Source organism: Alosa pseudoharengus, unplaced genomic scaffold, assembly GCF_046254945.1.
Source record: "Alosa pseudoharengus isolate Yale_2024_CS ecotype anadromous, Long Island Sound unplaced genomic scaffold, YU_APseudo_1.1 YU_APseudo_1.1_scf_16, whole genome shotgun sequence".
NCBI classification, from domain to species: domain Eukaryota; kingdom Metazoa; phylum Chordata; class Actinopteri; order Clupeiformes; family Clupeidae; genus Alosa; species Alosa pseudoharengus.
In genome coordinates, this window is record NW_027468630.1 from 32,888,497 (window position 1) to 32,910,111 (window position 21,615).

General features: G+C 40.2%; 2 protein-coding genes across 2 annotated transcripts in view; both read right to left on the reverse strand.

The window, feature by feature from the left end:
- pde8a (phosphodiesterase 8A) overlaps positions 1 to 6,680 on the reverse strand; it is a 36,473-nt gene extending 29,793 nt beyond the window's left edge. Inside the window, exon 1 of the mRNA XM_076287758.1 lies at positions 5,435 to 6,680. Coding sequence (XP_076143873.1) covers positions 5,435 to 5,596 — 162 coding nt within the window. The 5' untranslated portion in view covers positions 5,597 to 6,680. The remainder of the gene's footprint in view (positions 1 to 5,434) is intronic.
- A 3,302-nt stretch (positions 6,681 to 9,982) lies between these two features.
- Positions 9,983 to 14,989, reverse strand: gatm (glycine amidinotransferase (L-arginine:glycine amidinotransferase)). The gene is made up of 9 exons (XM_076288221.1): positions 14,812 to 14,989; positions 13,997 to 14,215; positions 12,669 to 12,864; positions 12,393 to 12,583; positions 12,059 to 12,196; positions 11,761 to 11,925; positions 11,034 to 11,097; positions 10,792 to 10,908; positions 9,983 to 10,671 (listed from the first exon to the last, which is right to left on the reverse strand). The coding sequence occupies exons 1-9, from the start codon at positions 14,878 to 14,880 to the stop codon at positions 10,559 to 10,561; spliced, it is 1,272 nt and encodes a 423-aa protein (XP_076144336.1). The 5' UTR covers positions 14,881 to 14,989; the 3' UTR covers positions 9,983 to 10,558.
- Between the last annotated feature and the right edge of the window lie 6,626 nt (positions 14,990 to 21,615).

The following is a 21,615-nucleotide window of genomic DNA, read 5'->3' on the forward strand; positions in this document are numbered from 1 at the left end:
TGTTTAAAGTCCATGATTCTATGATTCGTTTAAGGCCTGTTCAAATGAATTACTGTCAAGATAATAGTTTTCTCTTTCTCTGAGAACATGTTGTGGTAATGAAATGGTTGGCCAGTCTTTATTAGACTACATGACTTTCTAGCAGTCAGATTATCAAGGACAAAGAGCTACAATATAAGCAGAAGGGTGTTCCAAAAATAGGCCCAATACCCTACTTGCTACTATATGCTTAATTAGTGATCTGGGCCTGGGTTTCTGAAATGCAGAGGTCACAGTGTGGTTTGTTGAATGAAGCAAGAAATGAGATAAAGTAAGAAATGGGATAATCAATTGTGCAATCAACACTGTTTATACATTAAAAAGGAACAAGGTGACCCAGTTTTGGATTCATGGTTAATGTTAATCAACTGTGCCATATATAATTATTACAGATGAAAAATGGCAAATATTAAGATGGTAACTGATTACACCACAGACAAATGTGGGATCTGAAGGCCACATTGGCAAACAAATGCACTATCTAGCTGCAACTGTACCTGGTCCGAAATGACATTTTGAAAAGCAAAACGATTTCAAAACTAGAAGGGCACTCGTGCGGACCTCCAACAAGGCCAAATATCCATCTTCCAATATTAAGTGAAAAAGAATTTGTGAATCCGCCCCGTGTTTCGGATCTGCTCCTAAATGTATCTGGTTTTTCATTGACCCATACGACATCTTTCAACCAAGTTTCATGAAAATCAAGCCTTATAATCTCTAATCCTGCACACAAACAGACAAACTGCACCAAAACATAACCTCCTTGGTGAAGGTCGACATGCAAAACATGGCAAGAATGGTCAAAATGCTGTCAACCAAACTCATTGGCCAACAGTTGGGAAACAATTCCTTCGTTATGGCTATGATTACGACAGCAGACAGATGGGAGGAGAACCACATTGAGTGAAAGAGAGACAGAGAGAAACAGAGATAAACAGAGGGAACACTGGGAGGAGGACGAGAGAGTGAGAGAAAGAGGGAGTGAGAGAGTGAGAGGGCAAGTGGTGGGGCCGGGTGGCCTCTCCTCTTACTTTCCTTTAGCTCCAAGAGGAGCAACACAGTGGATTAATTCATCAGCCAACTAAGACTTTGCCCTACTCTGGAATAAATTATCCAATGAGTCTCAACTTAGACTTTCACAAAGGCATTCATCACAGTGTTCGGCTCGACTGGGCAGCACATGAGAGCCCACAAGAGCAAGGATCAGGAATTAATGTGAAGGAGCTCCCCACTGCCCTGGCGAGGTCTGTCAATTGAATTAGAGTGTAAAGCTCAGAGCTGCAGACAGACATCTTCTGAAAATCAATGGCATGCATCAATCGCTGGGTCCAGAGGTACAAAGGTAAACTCCGATGATCTTGGCATGATCCCCTCAAACTTTGCTGGATCTCTAAAATAACCCAAGAGATAAGGGTAGAGGACACTCAAAGGGGAACAGCCATGAGGGACACTGGACATCAAGGCTAGATAAACTTGCGTCTTTTTAGAGGAAGCGCCGGACCATCCCAACACAGAGTTCTGCCCGCTGGCAGGAATGCACTCAGACAGACTAAGAAAACCCATCGTCAGACCTTGTACTTGACTCTTATCACTGTCCAGTGGTGCTGTGCCCTTGACACAGACTTTCAACTGCTAAGACTTCTCCGGTTTCAGGCATTTAGGCAAGCCGGCGTAGACCTGTGGCCAGAGAGAGCCCCTGCATTCAACTGAAATAACTGCCTGTGCAAACCAACTGTCAAAACAAAGGCTATTGCTCTGGCCAAAACACACACCACCCAAGACTGATAAGAGCAATCCTGACACATACTGCAGAGGGAACCACGTGAGGCAGCAGCCAGACGCTTACACCCTTAAGACTATCAGATGGGGAAAATGAGCACTCTATTTAAGAACAATATGTTGCATTTAACGCGCGGTGGTGGTCACAGCACACTGCCAATGGCAGAGGAAGCCTACAGTTGTGGGGCTAAACTAAGCCTTGACAGCAGCATTTGAAATGTCATATGCTCTAAAGGGAGCCCAGACCAGCTCGGTCACACAGTGTGGTCCATGCTGAATGGGAACCGGGAACTTTAACCCAATGACACATTTGCACCACACAACACAGACCATCACTAAACCAGTGAGTACAAGACAAGAAAGAAAAAACACTTTGCATCTTTACCAAGCTACTTTTCCCTAATCATTACTGAGATTCATTTCCATGGCAGTGAGCAGGGTTTAATCAACCATAAAATTATTATTGATTACATGAGCACTATCAGGACATGCAGTCATTGAGAAAAAAAGACATAAATGACTTTTGAGGTAGACTCGGTAGCCTATTTCCAATAGCTAGGACTATGAGACACACAGTATTAACAACTTAAACCATGTGGCCTTCAATTTACAATTAGCCATCAGTACAGACAGCAAAAGTAATGCAGTCTTTTCTAGCATAGGTTGAATGTTCTTAGGGATCTACTGTTCTACATTGATGAGAAGTGTTAAGAGGAGCAACTTCAAGACCACTGAAAAACAAATATATAGGCCTACGTAAACTTAGGATGAGCTCATTTTTCACTAAATTAGATGCCGTTGACTACTAAAGGAAGCAAATGTTGATGCTCCTTTATCAGCCTCAGGAAACACTACAACAGTTTAGAGGTTGGGTAGTCTAACTTATGATTACCTGAATGCATTTCTTTGGCTGCACAAAAGTTCTTCAATATCCTTTAGGTAAAGTTTGGCACTGCCACACACCATTACAGGCTAGGACACTGCCTGCCTGCCTGCCTGGGGCAAGGATTGACTCCATGACTTTGGTGTCGGTGTTCTTGCAGAGGTAAACAAACATTACATGGGACATGGTTGTATAACTAGTAGGCCCTTTACACTGTGCTAAAACGCAGCCTTCTTAAATGTCAATGCAGCCAAAAGTGTAGAATATTGCACTGGCTACGTGACCTCGGTTTTTGCGTAATATGCTATGCAAATGCCACAACAGTATGGCTATTAAACAGCCTAGACGAAGATTTAAACAAAAATCTGTGACTAGTAACATGAACATTACCAAACCAAGTTTGCATCATGCTGAAATATATCCATGTTTTCGATCACCTGCTGCCTTAGCTGAGTAGGTGAAATATATATTTCACATTTTTCCAGCATCTGCTTTGGTAGTCACACTTCATTGTTTTACCAGGATGTGATTTAATAGTCACTAAAAAAATAAATACAAAAGCCCTCCCTGGCAATTTTTTATTCTATAATTTAAGCACCACTGAATAATACAAAACAATTGGCAAAAGACACATTGCATTAACTCATTCGACTGAGTTTTAGACAGTAACGTTACAGAGTTGTGAGTCAGACACTCACACAACCCTGTTCTTGCAAACAAATCAAGAATACAGCCGATCACCATGGGCTTCCACACAGAATTCAGTGCTTTTAGAACACGGAGGGATAGGAATGCATTTTAAAATGACATAAATGCTGTGTATATGTGAAAACACATATTTCAGATATACAAACCTAATACAGTGCCTATATAGATAAATATGTTCACTTCACATACTAAACAGATCCTCAACCTCATTTCTGAACAGACAACCAAACCTATCTCAGAGTAGGAATGCCCATATTTTGCAAGACAGTTGGGCTCAACACTATCACCATTTGGTTGAATGAATCTCCATTTAGTATATAATTTCTGTGAGTAACCATCATTATGGTCATGCGAAAATATATGATATTTTAATATCCAAATAATTAACAAAGAAGGATATTATGAATCCTTATATCTAAAGATGCACTCATTTACACTGTAATGGCATACGTTAAAAATATATAGTCTATTGTATGAAATCCTGTTTCTGTGCTGTACATCTGCTATGAGATTTCAAAAAGCATAACGGAATGATAATGAGCTCACTCCATGTTTATGTTTGTGAACTGTAAGGTGATAGTTTTCCTTTAATTGCTTACACAGTTATAGTTGGACATATTCCAAGACCACATCAATTACAAGTTTGGTCATCAGAATGTGTGCACCACTGATATTTCATGGGACCTTCAGGAGGTAAAAAGATACCAGAAATCATTTTCTTAGCACTAACGGCTATGTCTAACCTAAGACCACCATGTCACAAGGTCTCTCACAGTGCAGGAGCTCAGCCCATAGTTTATGCCAAAAGGCCAATCACAAACAGCCCAACGAGCCTAGATTTTATGTTTTTACTCAGCTCATAAGTCGCCCTAAAGATCATTGCAATTTCATTATTGTGCAACATGCATGCAATCATAGCAATAGCAACATGTATGCAATGTGCGAAAGCAGTCACACTGGTCACAGCTATGACATATCAGGAGAGCATTATTCCTCGAATGAAAATCAGTTGACTAGGGCCTGCATAAGCCTACACCTAGCATATGTCTGACTTTGAGGATACTTCTGTATGCATGTACATATGTGCTTCTGAAATTATGATCACCTAAAGGAGGCTGAATAAAATAGCAAATTGCAACAAAATCTGTTTTCAACACAAAAGGCAACAAATGTGACCATGTATCCAAGGCCAAACTGACCTGTTGTCAGAGATGTGCAAGTGGGCCTACACTGCAGTGCATGTCTCTTCTGGCAGGGCTTTTCCTCAGTATAGTATGTGATATGATGTGCCATTATTGTAAATCTGAGAATATGTACACCATTTAAACCCCCAGGGTGTAAAGAAAGCATTCCAAGCAAACTCCTTCCATTGTCAGCAGGATTACAGCTACAAATATGATTTTTCCAGACAGTAAAATCGCCATTTACATGTCATGTCAGCAGGACATAGGTAAAGAGTTAGTCCCTGATTCTCAGTAGATAAAACAGTCAATGGGAGATGGAATTATGAAATGAATTCTCTAAAATGTAGACCTCCTCGGAACTGAGCTTTGAAGTTATTAATTTTGAAGTTAGCTAGACACAAGACATTACGATATTTTCCGATAAATGTACACAGATTGTCATCAGCAACACCCACACGAAACTGAAAGGGATGCTTAATGATGATGTCAAGATCCTGTGGACCAACTCGGCTGTGAACTATTTGATAGGTGGAGACGAACCATGCGTCACAATGTCGCCAAACTAAGGGAGATTTTGCAAACAATTACCAAACCCATGTGGGGAGGGGTAAGGTAGAATCGTTCATAATATTGATATGTCATAGTCCGAGCTCGGTAGGTCACAGTTGGCTGCATTAAGATCGAAAAATTCCAAGGGATTCGCTATTTGGACAGTCTACACAACTGATGATGTTCGATGACTATAAGATATTAATTGTGTGCACAATTTACACATGAAAGAGAGAGAAAGAAAGGTATTTACACCATGTTCACCAGTAGAAGCAACGTGTGTAAGTCTCACCTTGCAACTTGAGGGTTTAATTGGTAATCCTTGGGCTGGATTTCCTTGCTGCTGAGATTGCTGAGTGGTATTGGTCTGCTGGGGCGAGTGGGACTCCTCGGACTCTTTTCCACTATGATAGACCACCCTATCAGAGATATGAATGCTTGAAGCACAGCCCATGCTTCAACGCCACTTTAACCAATTTATTTTGCTTAAGTGCTCTGCTTCTGCCCTCCAATTATTCGGTTTCTCCTTGACGTCTTCTTTTTTCCTTTTTAATCTTAATGCAACATTCTCTCCACCGCTTCCCTCACTGAGACCATGAATAATATATCTTCCTTCCCCCCACCCCCCAACCAGGAAACAGATTTCCTTTCTGCCTTTTACATGAAGTAAATTATAGACAGTATATTTTGTTTCAAAGTGGCGATTTTTTTCTCGCTAACATTAATCCCGCTACACTTCAATTCGACAGCCCAATCCCATATGCTATTTATCTATCACACTCGCAGCACTCCTCTTCGTACCACATCATTTACACATTCTTAACTTTGCTCTTCACTAGTGAATGCCAGTCCTCCTCGATTTATGTAATAGTTTTATCCATTTTCTTCCGTGCCTTTGGGTTATGTCGCCTTCTCCACCCAAAAACATCCAATTTAGTGGGATGTCCTCCTTTCCTTTCACAATCTGGTTACCCACTTCAATTCAAGACATTAGGCACAAACCGGTTCTCACGACAGTTTGCTCCACTTCTGTGCCATTCATCATCAACAGGCTCAAATATTCACTAAGCATAGTATTCCTCCGGCATTCGCTCCGATTTGAAGGCTCCCCCGTGCAACAAAATGCGTGTAGTCCAATAAAACATTCCATTTATCTGCCAAAAAAATAACTATTACGAAAAATATAATTCATTGCGTAAAACCCCATTCAAGCAACCATTGTCAACGTGGAAAGAAAAAAATCCTCAGTAGGTTGAAGCATTAAAATGGGCAGCAGTGAATCAAAGGCCCACAATTTTTCCTCTTTTTGAAAAAAAAAAAGATGTAGAGGCTGTCAAATTATCTGTGGTACCACCTCTGCCTAATGCAATCGCACAAAAACAGAAAATGATATACGGCGGTAAGTTTCAGGTCCCCCAAAAGGAAATCTTATGTTGGTCATTTTTAGACGTAAAGGTAGAAATCAGCCACATAATTGTGTCTTCTGTTAGTCTTTCTCTGCCTTACTCGCGTTTGCCCTTCCAATTCTTCAGCACTGCTTGACAGCAGCAGATCCAATAAAAGCACCCGCAAGGATTGACCTCCAGCCTTTACTGACGTTAATGCAAATGAGCTGAACGGAGCTAATCAGCGACAGCTAGCCCGCAGCTGGGAGGTACCCATTTTCCGAGGGAACTTTGAAAATGTACTGCAATTGCTAACGTTTGAGATACTGTCACTGCGTTTTTTCGACACATATCATGTCGTTAAAAACGTTTTCCATTCCATCGCGATTTAATGGATGCGTCGAGCACAGGTTTGTGTTTCAATTGCATAGTGATCTCGTGTGTTTGAGTAAATATGGTGTGGATCGTCTGTTTTCACGTGACTTCCCTTTCACCTTTGTCCAGTCCAGTATCTGCGGTCTTACGTTATCCCTTTAAACAACAGATATATTTTCATAGCGTTTATGTCTACAGCTGTGCTGCCAAATAAATTACGCAAGTCTAATCACATTCTACCTACTTTGACGCAAAAGAGCCAAACAGGGGAGGTAGGGTTATGAAACCAAGTCAAAACCATCAGATGGGGATGTAGGCTATTTGATTTTTGTTCTTTTCTTTTTTTGCTCACTCTTGTCTTTTCACTGCCAAGTGCTCAACACAGAGTATGCATATACGAAACTGCTGAACAGAAACACCTAATAAAAAAAAGCAAAGGAGACAACCAACTCTTCACCCCACAGATACATTACCAATATCACACATTTTCATCTATTCAGGACTTAGGGAAACACGTGTTTCTCACATTGCTAAAAATAGCCCTTAATTATATATCCACCTAGTTTATTAAATTCAGACATTTTTCTTCTTCACATAAACAAACAGCACACCATAGGCACTAGGTCAGCCCAGGGAGTTAAGATGATAATACTTGCACTGGTTAATGCAATGCTCTCTGACTGACATCCCCTTCAAACAGCCAATTGAATCACTCCTGCATGATCATCAGGGTGGGGTGGGGGCTTTTCATCTTTCTCACCCCTCATGTGATGAAAGATGGAAAGGCCAGAATAGTTTTCTATTAGATATCTCCAACCAGATTGTGAATGTCTAAAAGTCTGACTGACCCCTATTGGCTCCCTAAACACCAGTTAACCCAGATGGGCCCAGCAGGACACAAAGCCTAGAGCAGCAGCACCTCTGTGGCTTGTCCGGGCTAATGGACATGGCATAGCCTACTGTAAATGTTCACATGTACCATCCATCCATGGAGTGCACACTTAAAATATGGTACATTAACATGTGACAGTCTTCAGATTAATTTGGTATCGTATCGTTATGATAACGTTTTATTGGGCATTTTCTCATTCTTCATTAATCATTTTCTGGTTTACGGGTATAAGCTGTCAGTGCTTGTTCCTCTTTTTCCTTCACGTCATGGTGTGTTTTATTCACCAGTAGATGGTAGTGGTGGGCCAACTGGAACAACTATTGTATACTGTAACTATTTCGAGAGCGTTAACTTCTATTATAGCTGTGTTCCAGTGTGTCAACAGATAATGATAATAGGCAGCAGTTACATGTGATATAAGAGTGTGGGTTCAATGTATATTATGCATCACCATCTTTCAGCTGCTTCATCTTTCAAGTTCACACATGTAGCTCTAGCAATGACATCTGTTGGTACAATACAATTGAATTTAGTGTCCTGAAGATAATGAAGCACAGTTCATAACATCACATACAAAATTTGAAGGTCAAGGTTTTAATGAAGGTTTTAATGTGACAGAACCTCATTACAATATTACCTAATATTTTCTTGCATTTCATGATATTCCTTGCTTTAACAATCACCTTAAATTGAACATTGGTTATACTTTCATATACTCATATAAATTGAAACATGTTCCTTTTTAATACTAGATTGAACTTGGTGACCTCATGCCAGTCTTTGCTGATGATGTTGATAACATTACCTATGCTATGCAAATATATTAGTCAGCACATGGTGGTTTAGCCCTGTCATATTTGTAAATGATTAACAGACTTTTGCAGCTATCTAAAACCTGTTGTCTGACGAGGAAAATGTACATAAAATATTAGTGATCTACTCTGTAGACGTTCATTCTTTCATTGGCTGCAGAGCCATTCTATTCATGCTTTTGTAAGACTGGAACAAAACTGACAACTCATTTTGAACTTCAGAGCTTTGGATCACAAATGCCAGTGATGAAGGTGGATAATTCCAGTGCTGCTGATGCCTCACTAGGGGGCAACTCAGGCCTGAGTAGTGTCCATGCTCCTGGTCGACATCTACTATCACAGAAGGTAGTGGGCAGACCTATTGGTACAGCCACTGTCCTGATCACACTAGTGGACAGTGTGTGGTAGACTGAAGTTACCTATGAGTTTAGTACAGTTACATCAGATGACCCAGTGAAACATCAAAGTTATTAAGTTCAGTGATGAAGAATGGTGTGTAGCTGAAATGTGCCTGCAGATTGCTAGTTCTTATGAACCAGTGTTCACTTTTAAGAGTCACACAAAATTGTGGGAGCAAGGCAGTGAGCCACTCCCATCTGTGAAAAACCCCATCTGTGACGATTCAAAGAACCCATTGAATCTGATTGAACCCATTTTGTCATTATGAGTCAGTAAGGAATACAGTTTTATCATATGTTGTGCCACACTTTGACACAGACATTATTAAGAAAGCCTGCTAAACAAGAGACCGTGATTGGCACATAAATGTGTACGGATCGTCAATCCACCCATTTTTACTACTGATGTTGAAAGAATATTACAGTGAATAAAATTCAGTCCATATCCTGTAATCCTGTAAGGAGCACAGAGTGGTCATGGATTTCGTCATGATTTACCTGGTTTCCCAAAGTAGCCTAATTAGTCCTGGAAAATCCCATAGACAACTTTGGATCATTTCGTTTATTCCCACAAATTTCCCACAAAAATTCCCATCAAATGTCTTATTCCTTTAAGATTGGTCTGTACTCATTTTCCCCAAAGAAACAAAGCCACAGATAACTTTTACAAGTTTGTTTTTAATTTGGTTGTTTAGAAAACATCATAAAGCAACCTAAAGCCATTGTCATATTCCATCCTCTCCTTTCACGCAATCTTTTCTGAAAACCACTGTCTGGCCTTCTGAATGATTGCATGGAAGAATTAAATGACAGTATTGCTTTAAATGCAAAGAGGAAATCCACTATATTCAGGAAATAGTCCTATTAAGCGCATGCAGATTTAAGAATTCCCTATGACTGCAGCAAAGCATATGGTTAGATTGACTATACCTGGCTCAGACCTGTTATTGCAGGTGACCATTGAGGCAAAAGGTATATTTGATATGGACCTTCAATTTGTTATGCAAATGTATAAAAAAGTATTTTGGGGATATATATGCCAATAACAATATAAAATATTTACATTAGTGTTGTGTTCTTTTTTCAAATAAGGTTACAGTGAAAATTGTTATGACCTGCTATGACAACATTAAATAATACTTTAGAAAATAGATACAAAATTAAAAAAAGAGGTTCACTGTATAATCATTAAGACAATCAGTAATATCTGCTGGATTCTGCAAAGGAGGTAGAAAACGACCCCCATGTTCATTTGTCCTGATATTCATACCAAAAATGTACCCTGCCCAATTTACAAATGACAGCAGTCACGCTTACAATAGATGTTAAACCATAGCTGGCCAGAAATGCAGTAATTATTGAGATGTTAATAGTAATGTGGTTGTCTTATTGTTGCTGTTTCTTACGTCAATTTTTGCAAAAGCTTCAACACACACAGCTTTGTGAAATCAACTTGCAGTAGTTTAGGCCTTTTAGTAAGAGCAAAAAATGTATCATTGATTATTTTTGAGATAAGATTCAAAGCTCAATAACAACTGCTACTTTCTGGCATGGCTAATGGAAGTAAGACTGCAGGGTACCACGACGACGAACATCAGTTGTCCAGCAATGGAAGCCACCTCCAAGGGAATTGGCATGACGGATGCTCACCTTGACTGTTTTAATGCCTTTTGGAGGAGAAATGAATTTAAAACTTTAGAACCACAAAAACATTTCACTAAACTATATTTTTCAATGTGTTAGACCTTTAGTAAAGTCTGGCTCATAGGGAAGTCATTTAAACTTACCAAGACTCTCAAACATTTTATGGATGGTGGTCTCATTGGCATCAACCATGACTCGTTTATCATCCAGCATCAGGACATTCATGGACAGCCATTTTGAGGACATCCACAGAGGATGATCTACCAAGGGAGTAACGATTACATGACCATATCCATTAGACATATACAGGATATCATAGAAATCTACTTCAAACTCAACCGTAAATGATAACTTTGGATTATTTATAATCACGTTATAAACCCACCATCTGGAATCAGAGGTGTTGGGGGTTTTACCACTGTCCAGCCTGCCTTCTCAAACATCTCAATCTGAAAGAGAGAAGTTTTTGTTAGCTTCCATTGTAAAGTCTTGCAACATTATACCACAAGAGGGCAGCACATTTTCATGTCCAAACAGCCTTGCTCTGGCATGGTATGTGAGGTAAGCAATGGCTTACACCTCTGGGAGATCTCTCACCACAAAATTCTATGAGAAAATAAATTACACATGCTCCCAATGGCCCCATAATCTGCCATAGATTGAATATTAATGTGTAGCACTATAGATGTACAATAATATCGGCAAAACAAAGGTATCGGCTAACAATTACTGAAGAAATGTGATAATCTGCATTAGCAGATAATGAACATGTCTGCCAATCTAGCTCTCTCAGACAAGGTCTCAGGCAGGCATCATACAACCCTGTTCAAGTAGGATAAGACTGAGATTTTCATTTGAAAATGTAAGTTTAAAAATGTGCCATATTTGACTTTTTAAAAATTATTTTCTTGAAATAATGTCTACATTTGTTAAAGAATACATTTCTGGTATAATCAGAGGAAGTATTTTCTGTATCTAAAAAGGAAGCCATTACGATTAGAGTAATAGGCTAATTCCTATAAATAATAAAATAATAATAATAAAAAAGATGTCTGCAGTCCAACATCGGCAATCAGCCAAAATATCATCCATGGTTTTCCACTTGTACCCACCTGGCGACATGGGCGATCAGGATTGGACAGCACCAGGCCAGGACCAATAATGTTGAAAGTGGCATCAATGTGCATGGGATTGGGGTCCTTAAAGGAAATGATGTGCACTTTGTATGTCGGGGCAAGGTGACGACGCATCCATTCAATACCCATGTAATTTGTAACCTGTTGGGAAAAAATGGCCATATCAGTTCATCATATTAAACTGTGCAAATCTGAAATTAGTGCAAGCTGTTTACATTGCAATAGGTTACCCTTTACTCATAATTGTAGAGGAAATCATGCTTGATTTACAAACCTGACTCCTTTGCACAAAGATATCTGTCCCAGCCCTTATGAAATCAGCAGCATCGAAGCAGGGCTCGTGCTCAGTGGTCACAAACTTGCCCTGGGCTGCCAGCTTGTGCCTGTCCTCCACAGTGCGAATAGGGTAGTCCTATGCACAATGATGTAGGAAGAAATGATAAAGGAAATACAAAAATAAGAATCTTCATAAAACTGCCATGTATTTCAATGACAACTCAATCTAAATAAGGTTCAAATGTTTACAGTTCTTTCATCATACATGTAAGCGTTGTAGTTTTATTTAATTATTTTTTGACCGGGATCACTTTGTATTGAAACTTTCATACCTGATCATACAGCTCATCAGACATGGTAGGTTTTGGAGCTGTGGTCCACTTTGCCCCTCTCCTGAAGTAATCCTTGATGAGAGGCCTATACGCTCTGTATTCAAAGAACCGGGACCTCCATGCCATTGGAGCCTCGATAATCTCCTCCCCAATGACAATAAGGATATCTCTAGGCATGGCAGCATACATCCCTGCAGGAAATTAAGTAATCAGGACATTGTGTAACACTTATAGTGCTTTGGACAAATTTTGTATAACAAAAAGTTTTAACTTTACCAGTAGAAGAAAAATCTGGGGTTTTGTATTCGAAAGACCAGTCAAGGGGTTCTGGCCTTGTCACAGTAACACCCTCATGGCGGAGAATATTGCACATTTCCTCAATTTCAGCAACAGCTTTCTTCAAGTGGTCCTTGGGGAAAGGCTGGCCCCCATATTTTTGGTAAAAGGGCCAGTACTTCTCATAGGTGTTGGCCTGTCAAAATATAGACAGGCAAAGTAAGTGGTCTTGTTTGAAGAGAAACAATGAGAAAATCTTTCTGCCTTGTGCACAGTGGCGCAAAAAGTGGGTATGCGCTATATGCGGCGCATAGGGGCGCAGCTCCATGGGGGCGATGGTAAAAAAAATAAAATAATATATTTGGTATTTTCTATATGTAGCTACTGCTGTCCGTTTCTAAATCATTTCAACATTTTCTCAATGTTCTATAACATTTTAGAGGACTAACAGGCTAGAGTAGGCGCCCTATCTCATAAGATTCCATCAGAATTTTGACAGAAGAGGGAGTGGGGGCGCCGTGAGCGCTGGGCGAGCAGATAGGCCTACGAGTAGTGAGTTGCCGTCTATGGAAAAAGATGGATACAGCAAAAAAAGCTGTTGACGACTAAAAATAGAAAAAGAAAGAGGGAAAAGGAGATGGCATGTCAAGGGATGCAACAGCAGTTAAATAAGTGGACGGTGAAAGGCAACAGGTAGGATTTAAAGTGACGTCTGTACTTGGAGGCTTGCAAATATGAATGTTAACAAACTAACTAGCGTTTGTTAAGCATAATTCCGATTGAAACATAGCCTATTCCATTCAGATAGCTATGTGGCTACCATGCTCATACTGCACTTTTAATGGCCAACTGCAAACAGAAATGTCATGCTAGCAGCAACTCATTACATGTTTCCATATCCTTACAATGAAGGCTCCTTGTAATAACTTAATATTGTGTTGTCAATGTGGTGCAAACAAACAAGGCTAGAGTGCCTATCAGCCTTATCCATTGTAAGCAATAGCTGGCAAAAGGACGTTATGAGAACCGTTTAGACTCTCTTAAAGTGGCAATGCACCATTTATCTATAGGCTACTTATCAAGTATAACATCAAGTTAAACATCAAATTGGCAGCATTTCTTTAAAAACATATTCAATAGACACTAATGCACAGTAATAGTGTAAATTATTGGCCTTTTGTTTTGATTTAGTTTTTTTTTTTTTTTTTTGGGGGGGGGGGGGGCGCCAATATTGTTGTTGCATAGCCTACCCCTCAAAAATGGGTAGCTGCGCCCCTGCTTGTGCAGGGTGTGAGACATCTTGAATGCATTCAAAGCTTGGTCACTACCTTGACCTCCACAGTGAATGGAGGGACACATGCGTTCTCGGGTCGTCCAACAATGACTTCCTCCAACGGGTCCCATTCATTGTAGGCGCACACCGGGCTCTCTTGGGGTGCGAGGTCAGTAACAGGTTCCTCCACTGCAATACGGGGCTGAGCAGCTGCAGCTGAGCTGGAAGTGCTCTGGAAAGCCCTCTGCACCCAACCCGACACGGTGCGGCCAATCTGGACAGAACAGAAGCACGCATTTTTTAGAGCTCTCACAACATACTTCCAGCCGTGAAAATGAATGGAAACTTCTTGAAATCTTCAGCTGTGGCCATCACGTAGCTTACGAGTCATGTACACGTCAAGAACTTCTACTGCATTAAATTGAAGAACTGACACGTGGTCTAGTCCTCTAAACGAATTGGAAGTTATTGAAAGACATCGTATGGTGGTGAAACATTTTAGTTAAACTGTGATATGTAAATTATGATTCCGAGGAATTGTGATGCATGCAAAATTCCTCATAGCTCACATCCGTGTAAAAACGCAGCTGCCTCTACCAGCTGTTCACTGTCAGTCAGCAGTGCATTGCTAACGGGAGCTGATTCAGCAACTTTAATTAAGCAAAATATAGTTTATCAAAATACAATTGAACCACCAAATTAAATAATTTGAATGAATGTATACATTAGGCATATATCTGGTTGTTTTACATTGTGTTTAATTGTTCAGCAATGTAAATTCCGACCATTGGTTTATTAAGTTCTTGAAAATGTTTGAATATATCCAACTAAAAAATAAAATATGGTAGGCCTACTGCTGTGTATACTAACCATTGCTCCAATCAGATGGGCTGCTTCAGCCCCCCTGCTACCACCTCTGAGACACCTGACTCGCAGCATTGTCCACGGACCTGATTTTGGCAAATATTCTGCAAACTAGAGACGGTCTGTCTTCTCTGACTCTGGGAATAGATCGCAAGCTGCGTGGGTGTGCTTTTATATCCTCTTGGCTCCTGGTATTGGTCGATATAACGAGTTCTGTGTGCAACGTGACTTGGGGGGAAAATGCACGATGCAAGACGACACCTTGGCGCAGTACATTCTTATCATTTACCCACCCTATGCTTAGGACTCAACTGGAGTAACGTGACGCAATTGAGGCGCACCATGTGCATGATATGGATTATGGTTGCCACCCGTCTGATTTCCCCCCGGGTTTATCACGAAAGATTACCCATCAGCATTAATATCCCATGTCCTGTTTGTTCACATGAAGTTGTTCACCCTGCTTCACCCCAATTTTGAAACGCCAAAGCTGCCTGTGTGGGACCAATGTGCGCATTTGACCAATGCCTTTTAATAAAGCTTCTCTTTTATGTCTTAATGGATCCATCATCCACTCATCCACACACAGTGCCACCCACTACTAAGATGATATTGTATAGGGGTGAATCAAATCAGACTGTATTGGCCACATATGTTGAGACACAAGGAATTTGGTTCTAGCCATTGGTGTCTGCTGTTTATGATACAGACCACCCCTTTCATGTCAGCCTACATTTCAGTGACATAGATTTTCTCCTAACCTGCTTTCCTTCTTCTTCATACCCACTGGCAGACCAGATACCAGATTATACTTTAGCATTAATTGCTTGTTGTTTGTTGGAAATGCAGTTAAATTCTGATATGGTTAATATGAATTCAACTAGATTTTTTTGCAATTTCAGTGAGCAGAGCAGTAGGTTATCAGCAGCACAGTCTCACACGCTGGCATAATAAATTATATGGACCATTGCCATCCTCTGCCTGCCAGGTCCAAAATCTTGATACTGCGTAATAGTGAACCTGTTAACCTATATGGAGTGCTCTCTGACCTGTCAAGAAACGGTGAGGTAATCAAGGAAAGGTGGTGATTGTTTTATTGAAGGTAAAGCAAGACCCATTATTGTGTAACAGTGGAAATGCAAACATTCACTGAAGAAGGGGATTAACATGTTGCATTCTCAATGTTAGTCCAGTTGCAAGCAAGCACAAATACAATTTCTGAACCCAGCAGGTAAAGTTAATATTTGTGTAAAAATATTAAAAATTAATTTATCAAATGTACATCTACTCCAAATATTGGACACAAACAGGGCCGGTTCTAGGCAGGGGCCAGGGTGGGCTAAACCCACCTAAGCATTGTGTCTTGCCCACCCAAACAAAGTCAAGAGGTCAACGTTTTTTTTTCTTTCTGTTTTTTTCAGTGTGCAATCTCAAACCCAGCTTGGATGTAGATGAGTTGGTGTTGAGCGTGATGGTAGCTAGCTGGTATATAACTGTGCATCAGGCTTATGTGTGGGCTAACTGAAAATAATTTAAAAATAAAGAATAATTAGTAAGCAAAAAACAAAGGCAAAAGTAATAAAAGACAAAGTAGAATAATTATCAAGGCAGATTCAGAATTTGTAACTCGGCACAGTTAGCAGAAAGCATCTGAGAACAGTTTGTTCTTAAGTCTAGATTTAAAACTGGCTACAGTTGGGGCCTTTTTGATGTCATCCCTCTGAGTTTGGCAATATTTTTGAGGTGGTAAAAAGCTGATTTAGTTATCGCTTTCATGTGGCTGTTGAAATTTAGATCACTGTCAATTAATACACGAAGATTTTTAACTGTATCCTTTGCCTTCAACCCTTTTGTGTCAAGGAGAGTGGCAACCCTAAGTCTTTCTTCCTCTTTACCAAATATAATTACTTCAGTTTTTTCTTTGTTCAGCTGAAGAAAATTTTGAGCATCCAGGTGTTGATTTGTTCTATACACTGACACATAGATTCAAGAGGACCATAGTCGTTTGGTGACAGAGCTAAGTAAATTTGTGTGTCATCTGCATAGCTATGATATGAAATCAAGTTATTTTTGATGATTTGTCCAAGTGGGAGCATATAGAGGTTGAATAACAGTGGCCCCAAGATCGACCCCTGGGGAACACCACAGGTCAAGGACGTTGGTGTTGAGGTACAGTTTCCGATGGCAACAAAGAAGCTCCTTTCTTGTAGATATGATTTTAGCCAGCTGATAACTATGCCTGTAAATCCAACCCAGTGTTCTAGTCTGTGTAGTAAAATATTGTGATCAACAGTGTCAAATGCTGCACTAAGGTCCAGTAGCACTAGGACTGATGTTTTACCTGAATCTGTGTTGAGGCGTATGTCATTGGAAACTTTAATGAGAGCTGTTTCAGTGCTGTGATTTGCCCGAAAACCAGACTGAAAGTAATCAAAATACCCATTTGATGTTAGGAAGGTGGTTAATTGATTAAAGACTACTTTTTCAATAATTTTGCCAATAAAAGGTATATTGGATATGGGCCTGTAATTGTTTAGCATGGAGGCATCCAGGTTATTCTTCTTGAGAAGTGGCTTTACAACAGCTGTTTTCAGTGACTTAGGAAAAGTGCCAGACAGCAGTGATACATTTACAATTTGAAGGATATCCGCCGCTATGAGATGAAAAACAGTTTTAAAGAAATTGGTAGGCAGAGTGTCTAAGACACATGTGGAAGAGCTGAGATTCTGTACCGTTTTTTCAAGTGTTTTGTAGTCTATCAAGCTGAACTCTGACATCAAGTTTAGTTTCCCTCTGTTTGTTGCTGGAAGTTCAGGTTGTTGAATTTGTAATTGAGCAGATATGTTGAGTCTGATTTTGTCAATTTTACCTTTAAAAAAAGATGAAAACTCATTGCATTTATTAGTTGAGAGAAGTTCAGGCGCTAATTGTGAGGGGGGATTTGTTAATTTATCAACAGTTGAAAATAGAATACGAGTGTTATTTCTTCTATTGATAATGTTAGAAAAAAAGGACTGTCTTGCTTTGCATATTTCAGAGTTATATGTGCGGAGCATGTCTTTATGGATTTCATAGTGGATCTGAAGTTTGTATTTACGCCATTTTCTTTCAGTCTTCCTACAATCTCTTTTTAGAAGTTTAACTGCTGGATTTTGCCTCCATGGTGCTTTCTGTTTGTCCTTAACTTTCTTGAATTGTAATGGAGCAATGTCATCCATAATGTTTGCCATTTTTGCATTAAAGTCTTCTACAGAATCTGACAGTTGACTTGACTTTAGTGAAAGTGCTTGCTCAAAGAGAGCACTTGTCTGATCATTTATGATTCTCCTTTTTACAATAATAGCTGTGTTTTGAGTGTGTGGGGACATAGACACATCAAAGAACACGCAGAAATGATCAGATAAGGCCAGGTATTTAACAGCTGTAGAGACATCAGTTGTTGAGTTGAAACTCTGCTATGGGTCATGCATGCACCAAGATAATAAGCGCTTTCAGATATATGCGGAGGTTTGTCAAACGGAGGTCCTACCCTTCGGATGATTCAGATATGATGCTAACCTGCGGACCTAATACTGACCTTATACGGACGTATGTGTGAACGACATACACGCACATTACAGAATCTCCGTGTGGTTGTCGAGTGAGGGGTGGGGGCTTAGAGTTCACAAGATGCGAGATATATGACGCAGAATATATGTGGCCGCTGCCTGTCACTGCTGCTTTTTGTTTACAAAGTGTAGCCTATGTATTATAGGCTAAAGAAGAGAAATCTATTGTGCGTATGCTAATACTTGAAGTAGGATAGTCACGTAAGTGCGCACATACAGAATTTGTATGTGTGCTTCGAGTAAACACATTTATCTGTTTTCAACGTAATGCAGGCAGCGGGAACATATTTTTGACCATGGGTGCTGAATAACAAAATAATGGATGTCCCACGATTTCTCCCCTAGCATGATATGATTTGAATTTAGACAGCTACGCCATTTCAACGCGGTGTATGAGTAGGCCTAAGAGCGAGAAGTTTTATAATGCCCTTGCCACTCCGACTCATCAATAAAAACTGCGTGCACACACACCAGACCAGCACTTGACTTTACATCATTAAACTATTTCAGTATATTGCTTTTCTGATTGTCAAAACCACACCTAACTTATGGCGTCTCCACTCCACAGCAAAAGTGTCCTAACCACGTTACAGCTGTTTCTATCTGAGCGACTCCAATAGTGAGAGGATTTCAGTGTCATATTTCGGTGGCACTAGCTGTCGTGGAACTCGAGATGACATGTCTACTGATAGGCAACAGGTCTCACCAACACGAAATTCTCATTGCAAAATATGCATCCTACCTCATCTGTTGTACTGTAGTTATTCGAAATTGGGCTTTTCACAATCCAACGATATATCCAAAGTGCGAACTAGTTGGTGATGGTTTATGAAAACTGCCAGTATGCATGCTACACGGAGTTCTGACAGGGCTGTGCATGGCCTAATAAACAGGCAAGATATAACCCACGATCGCCATGGTTTCGTTGTCAATTCGTGTTTGTGGTAATAATAGCAACAATAAAACCATCTGTATCTTACGATCTTCATCATTCTTGACAGATCACCAGCCTCCTCTGGATGGTCATATGCATAATAAGCCTATAGCCTACCTTTAGTTTTCATTTAATTTTAAACACGAATCTACTGTCTTTACTGCCGGGAGAGAAAAAATATATTGTATTCTTTTCTGTAGCCTAATTCTGCCTAAGGCTATCAATGAACAGAAAACCGTGTTGGCTAACAATTTATTAAATACTCCTGTTATTGTCGTCAACGACGTCGCTGTAGGCTACTGCCTTTTCAGCGCCTTCTGCTTATGATGATTCAGTCTTTTGAATTCGTTTGGCCTTGCCATGCAGTTGTAGGCTACAACGTGCCATTCCCTTCATGTGTTTTATCAAAATGTTGTATGCCCTCATGGACAGTAGCTCCGTGATGTCTGCATCTTTCCATGTCGGAGATTTTCTGGACAGCACTATGCCACTCCATCATAACACTGGCATTTAAGTCAGATTTAACCACATGGACGCACGAAAGAAACGTCACCAACACGCCCTCTCACTAGGTGTGAATTTTAACCGCATGTTCTACGCCTCGTTCAGACACAGCACATTTACATAATGTCCGGAGGAAATACTAGGTCGGGGGTAGTATAAACACCGGGTGAATTCGGACTTCCATATGACCGGTTATGTCGTTCAGATATACGGCCCCACCGTTTAACATCGGCAGAACCTCCGGTCTTACACGTATGTCTGAAAGCGCTTAATGATCCTAAAACATTGCAACAAAACGGGGCTGGATTGGGACAAAAAATCGGCCCTGGTATTTTTGGTCCATGTGGCCCACACGCACCATGATGGTCAGACACATTCCCTGCAGACAGTTTTTTTCTTTTTTTTTTTATTACCGGTATTACTATTGATATTTTATTGATATTTGATATTGTATTGATATTATTGTCATTGATCATATTGGCCTATGAGGGTCCAGGGGTGCTGTTAAACACACCATTTTAACACAGTTTGGGAGGGACAGAAATACCATAACAGAGCAAGCAGGGCTCGTCTTCTGTCTAACTCAGCTAGGTGACATGAGCATTGGCTACCTGCATATCACTTCACTGCTTGACAGTACCCGGCATCAAGGCTGGCCCTAGGCAGGGGCCAGGGTGGGCTAAGCCCACCCAAGCATTGTGTCTTGCCCACCTAAACAAAGTCAAGTTTCAGTTGTGCATCTGCACAGTGTGCAGTCTCAAACCCAGCTTGGATGTAAATGAGTTGGTGTTGAGTGCAGTGGTAGCTAGCTGGTATGCTTATGTATGTGTGTTAGGTAAACCCCCCTCCTGATGCCTTAAAGGAAATTTCACATAGATCTCTGTTTCCCAGTGTCACTGAGTGCTGTCAGCCTGAAATGCCTATAGCCACACCATGTATCAAAATCAAATACTATATTTTTGTATTTTTAAAGTACCAAAAATACTCTTTAAAAGGAGCATGATATCACTATGCAAACCTTCCATATCTATCTATTTAATCTATTCCTTCATCAGTAGACTGAATCTGTTGATTAAGTGGACAGTGTTTGAGAGCAACAGCTTTTGTCTGCCTGAGATATGCCATAACCTGCAAACAGTCAACAGATGAATATGCTGACCTGCCCGTTACATCTCATAGCCTAAATACTGTATCAGAGGTGCACTAAAAAAGTCACAACTGAACTTGTCAAGTGGTATAAAGTGGAGACAAGTCTCTGACATTGTCAATGCATGCCCAGAATGATATTGCACTGTGTGTGTATTGCAATGTTGCATATCTGTAGGGTTTACAGACCTTCAAGCAGCACTCTAGCATATCAATGACCAATGTAACAACCCTGACAGAATATGATAAAAGACTATGGTGAACAAACATGAGCCTAATGCTTCATAATTATTCATTAGCTCTGAATTGGAATATGGAATTCTGCAGATTCAGAGTAAAGGGCCATGTTGGATAAGGTAAAGATTAGGCCATAACGATAATGACTGCCACACTGGCAAAATGTAATTAATCTTTAGCCATGATAATGCCTTGGTTTTAATGGCTTGGTTTATAGTTGATTCCACGTGGCATACTGACCAGAAGGCCTATGCGATTTAGCAATTTATAGGTGTAGGACTAAGGGTTGAGCCATTTTCTCCTGTGTGCAGCCTATTCGAGGGCGATTAAATCCCAATTGCCCCGCCCTCACTTGAAAAACTTGGATTTTCCAAACACTTT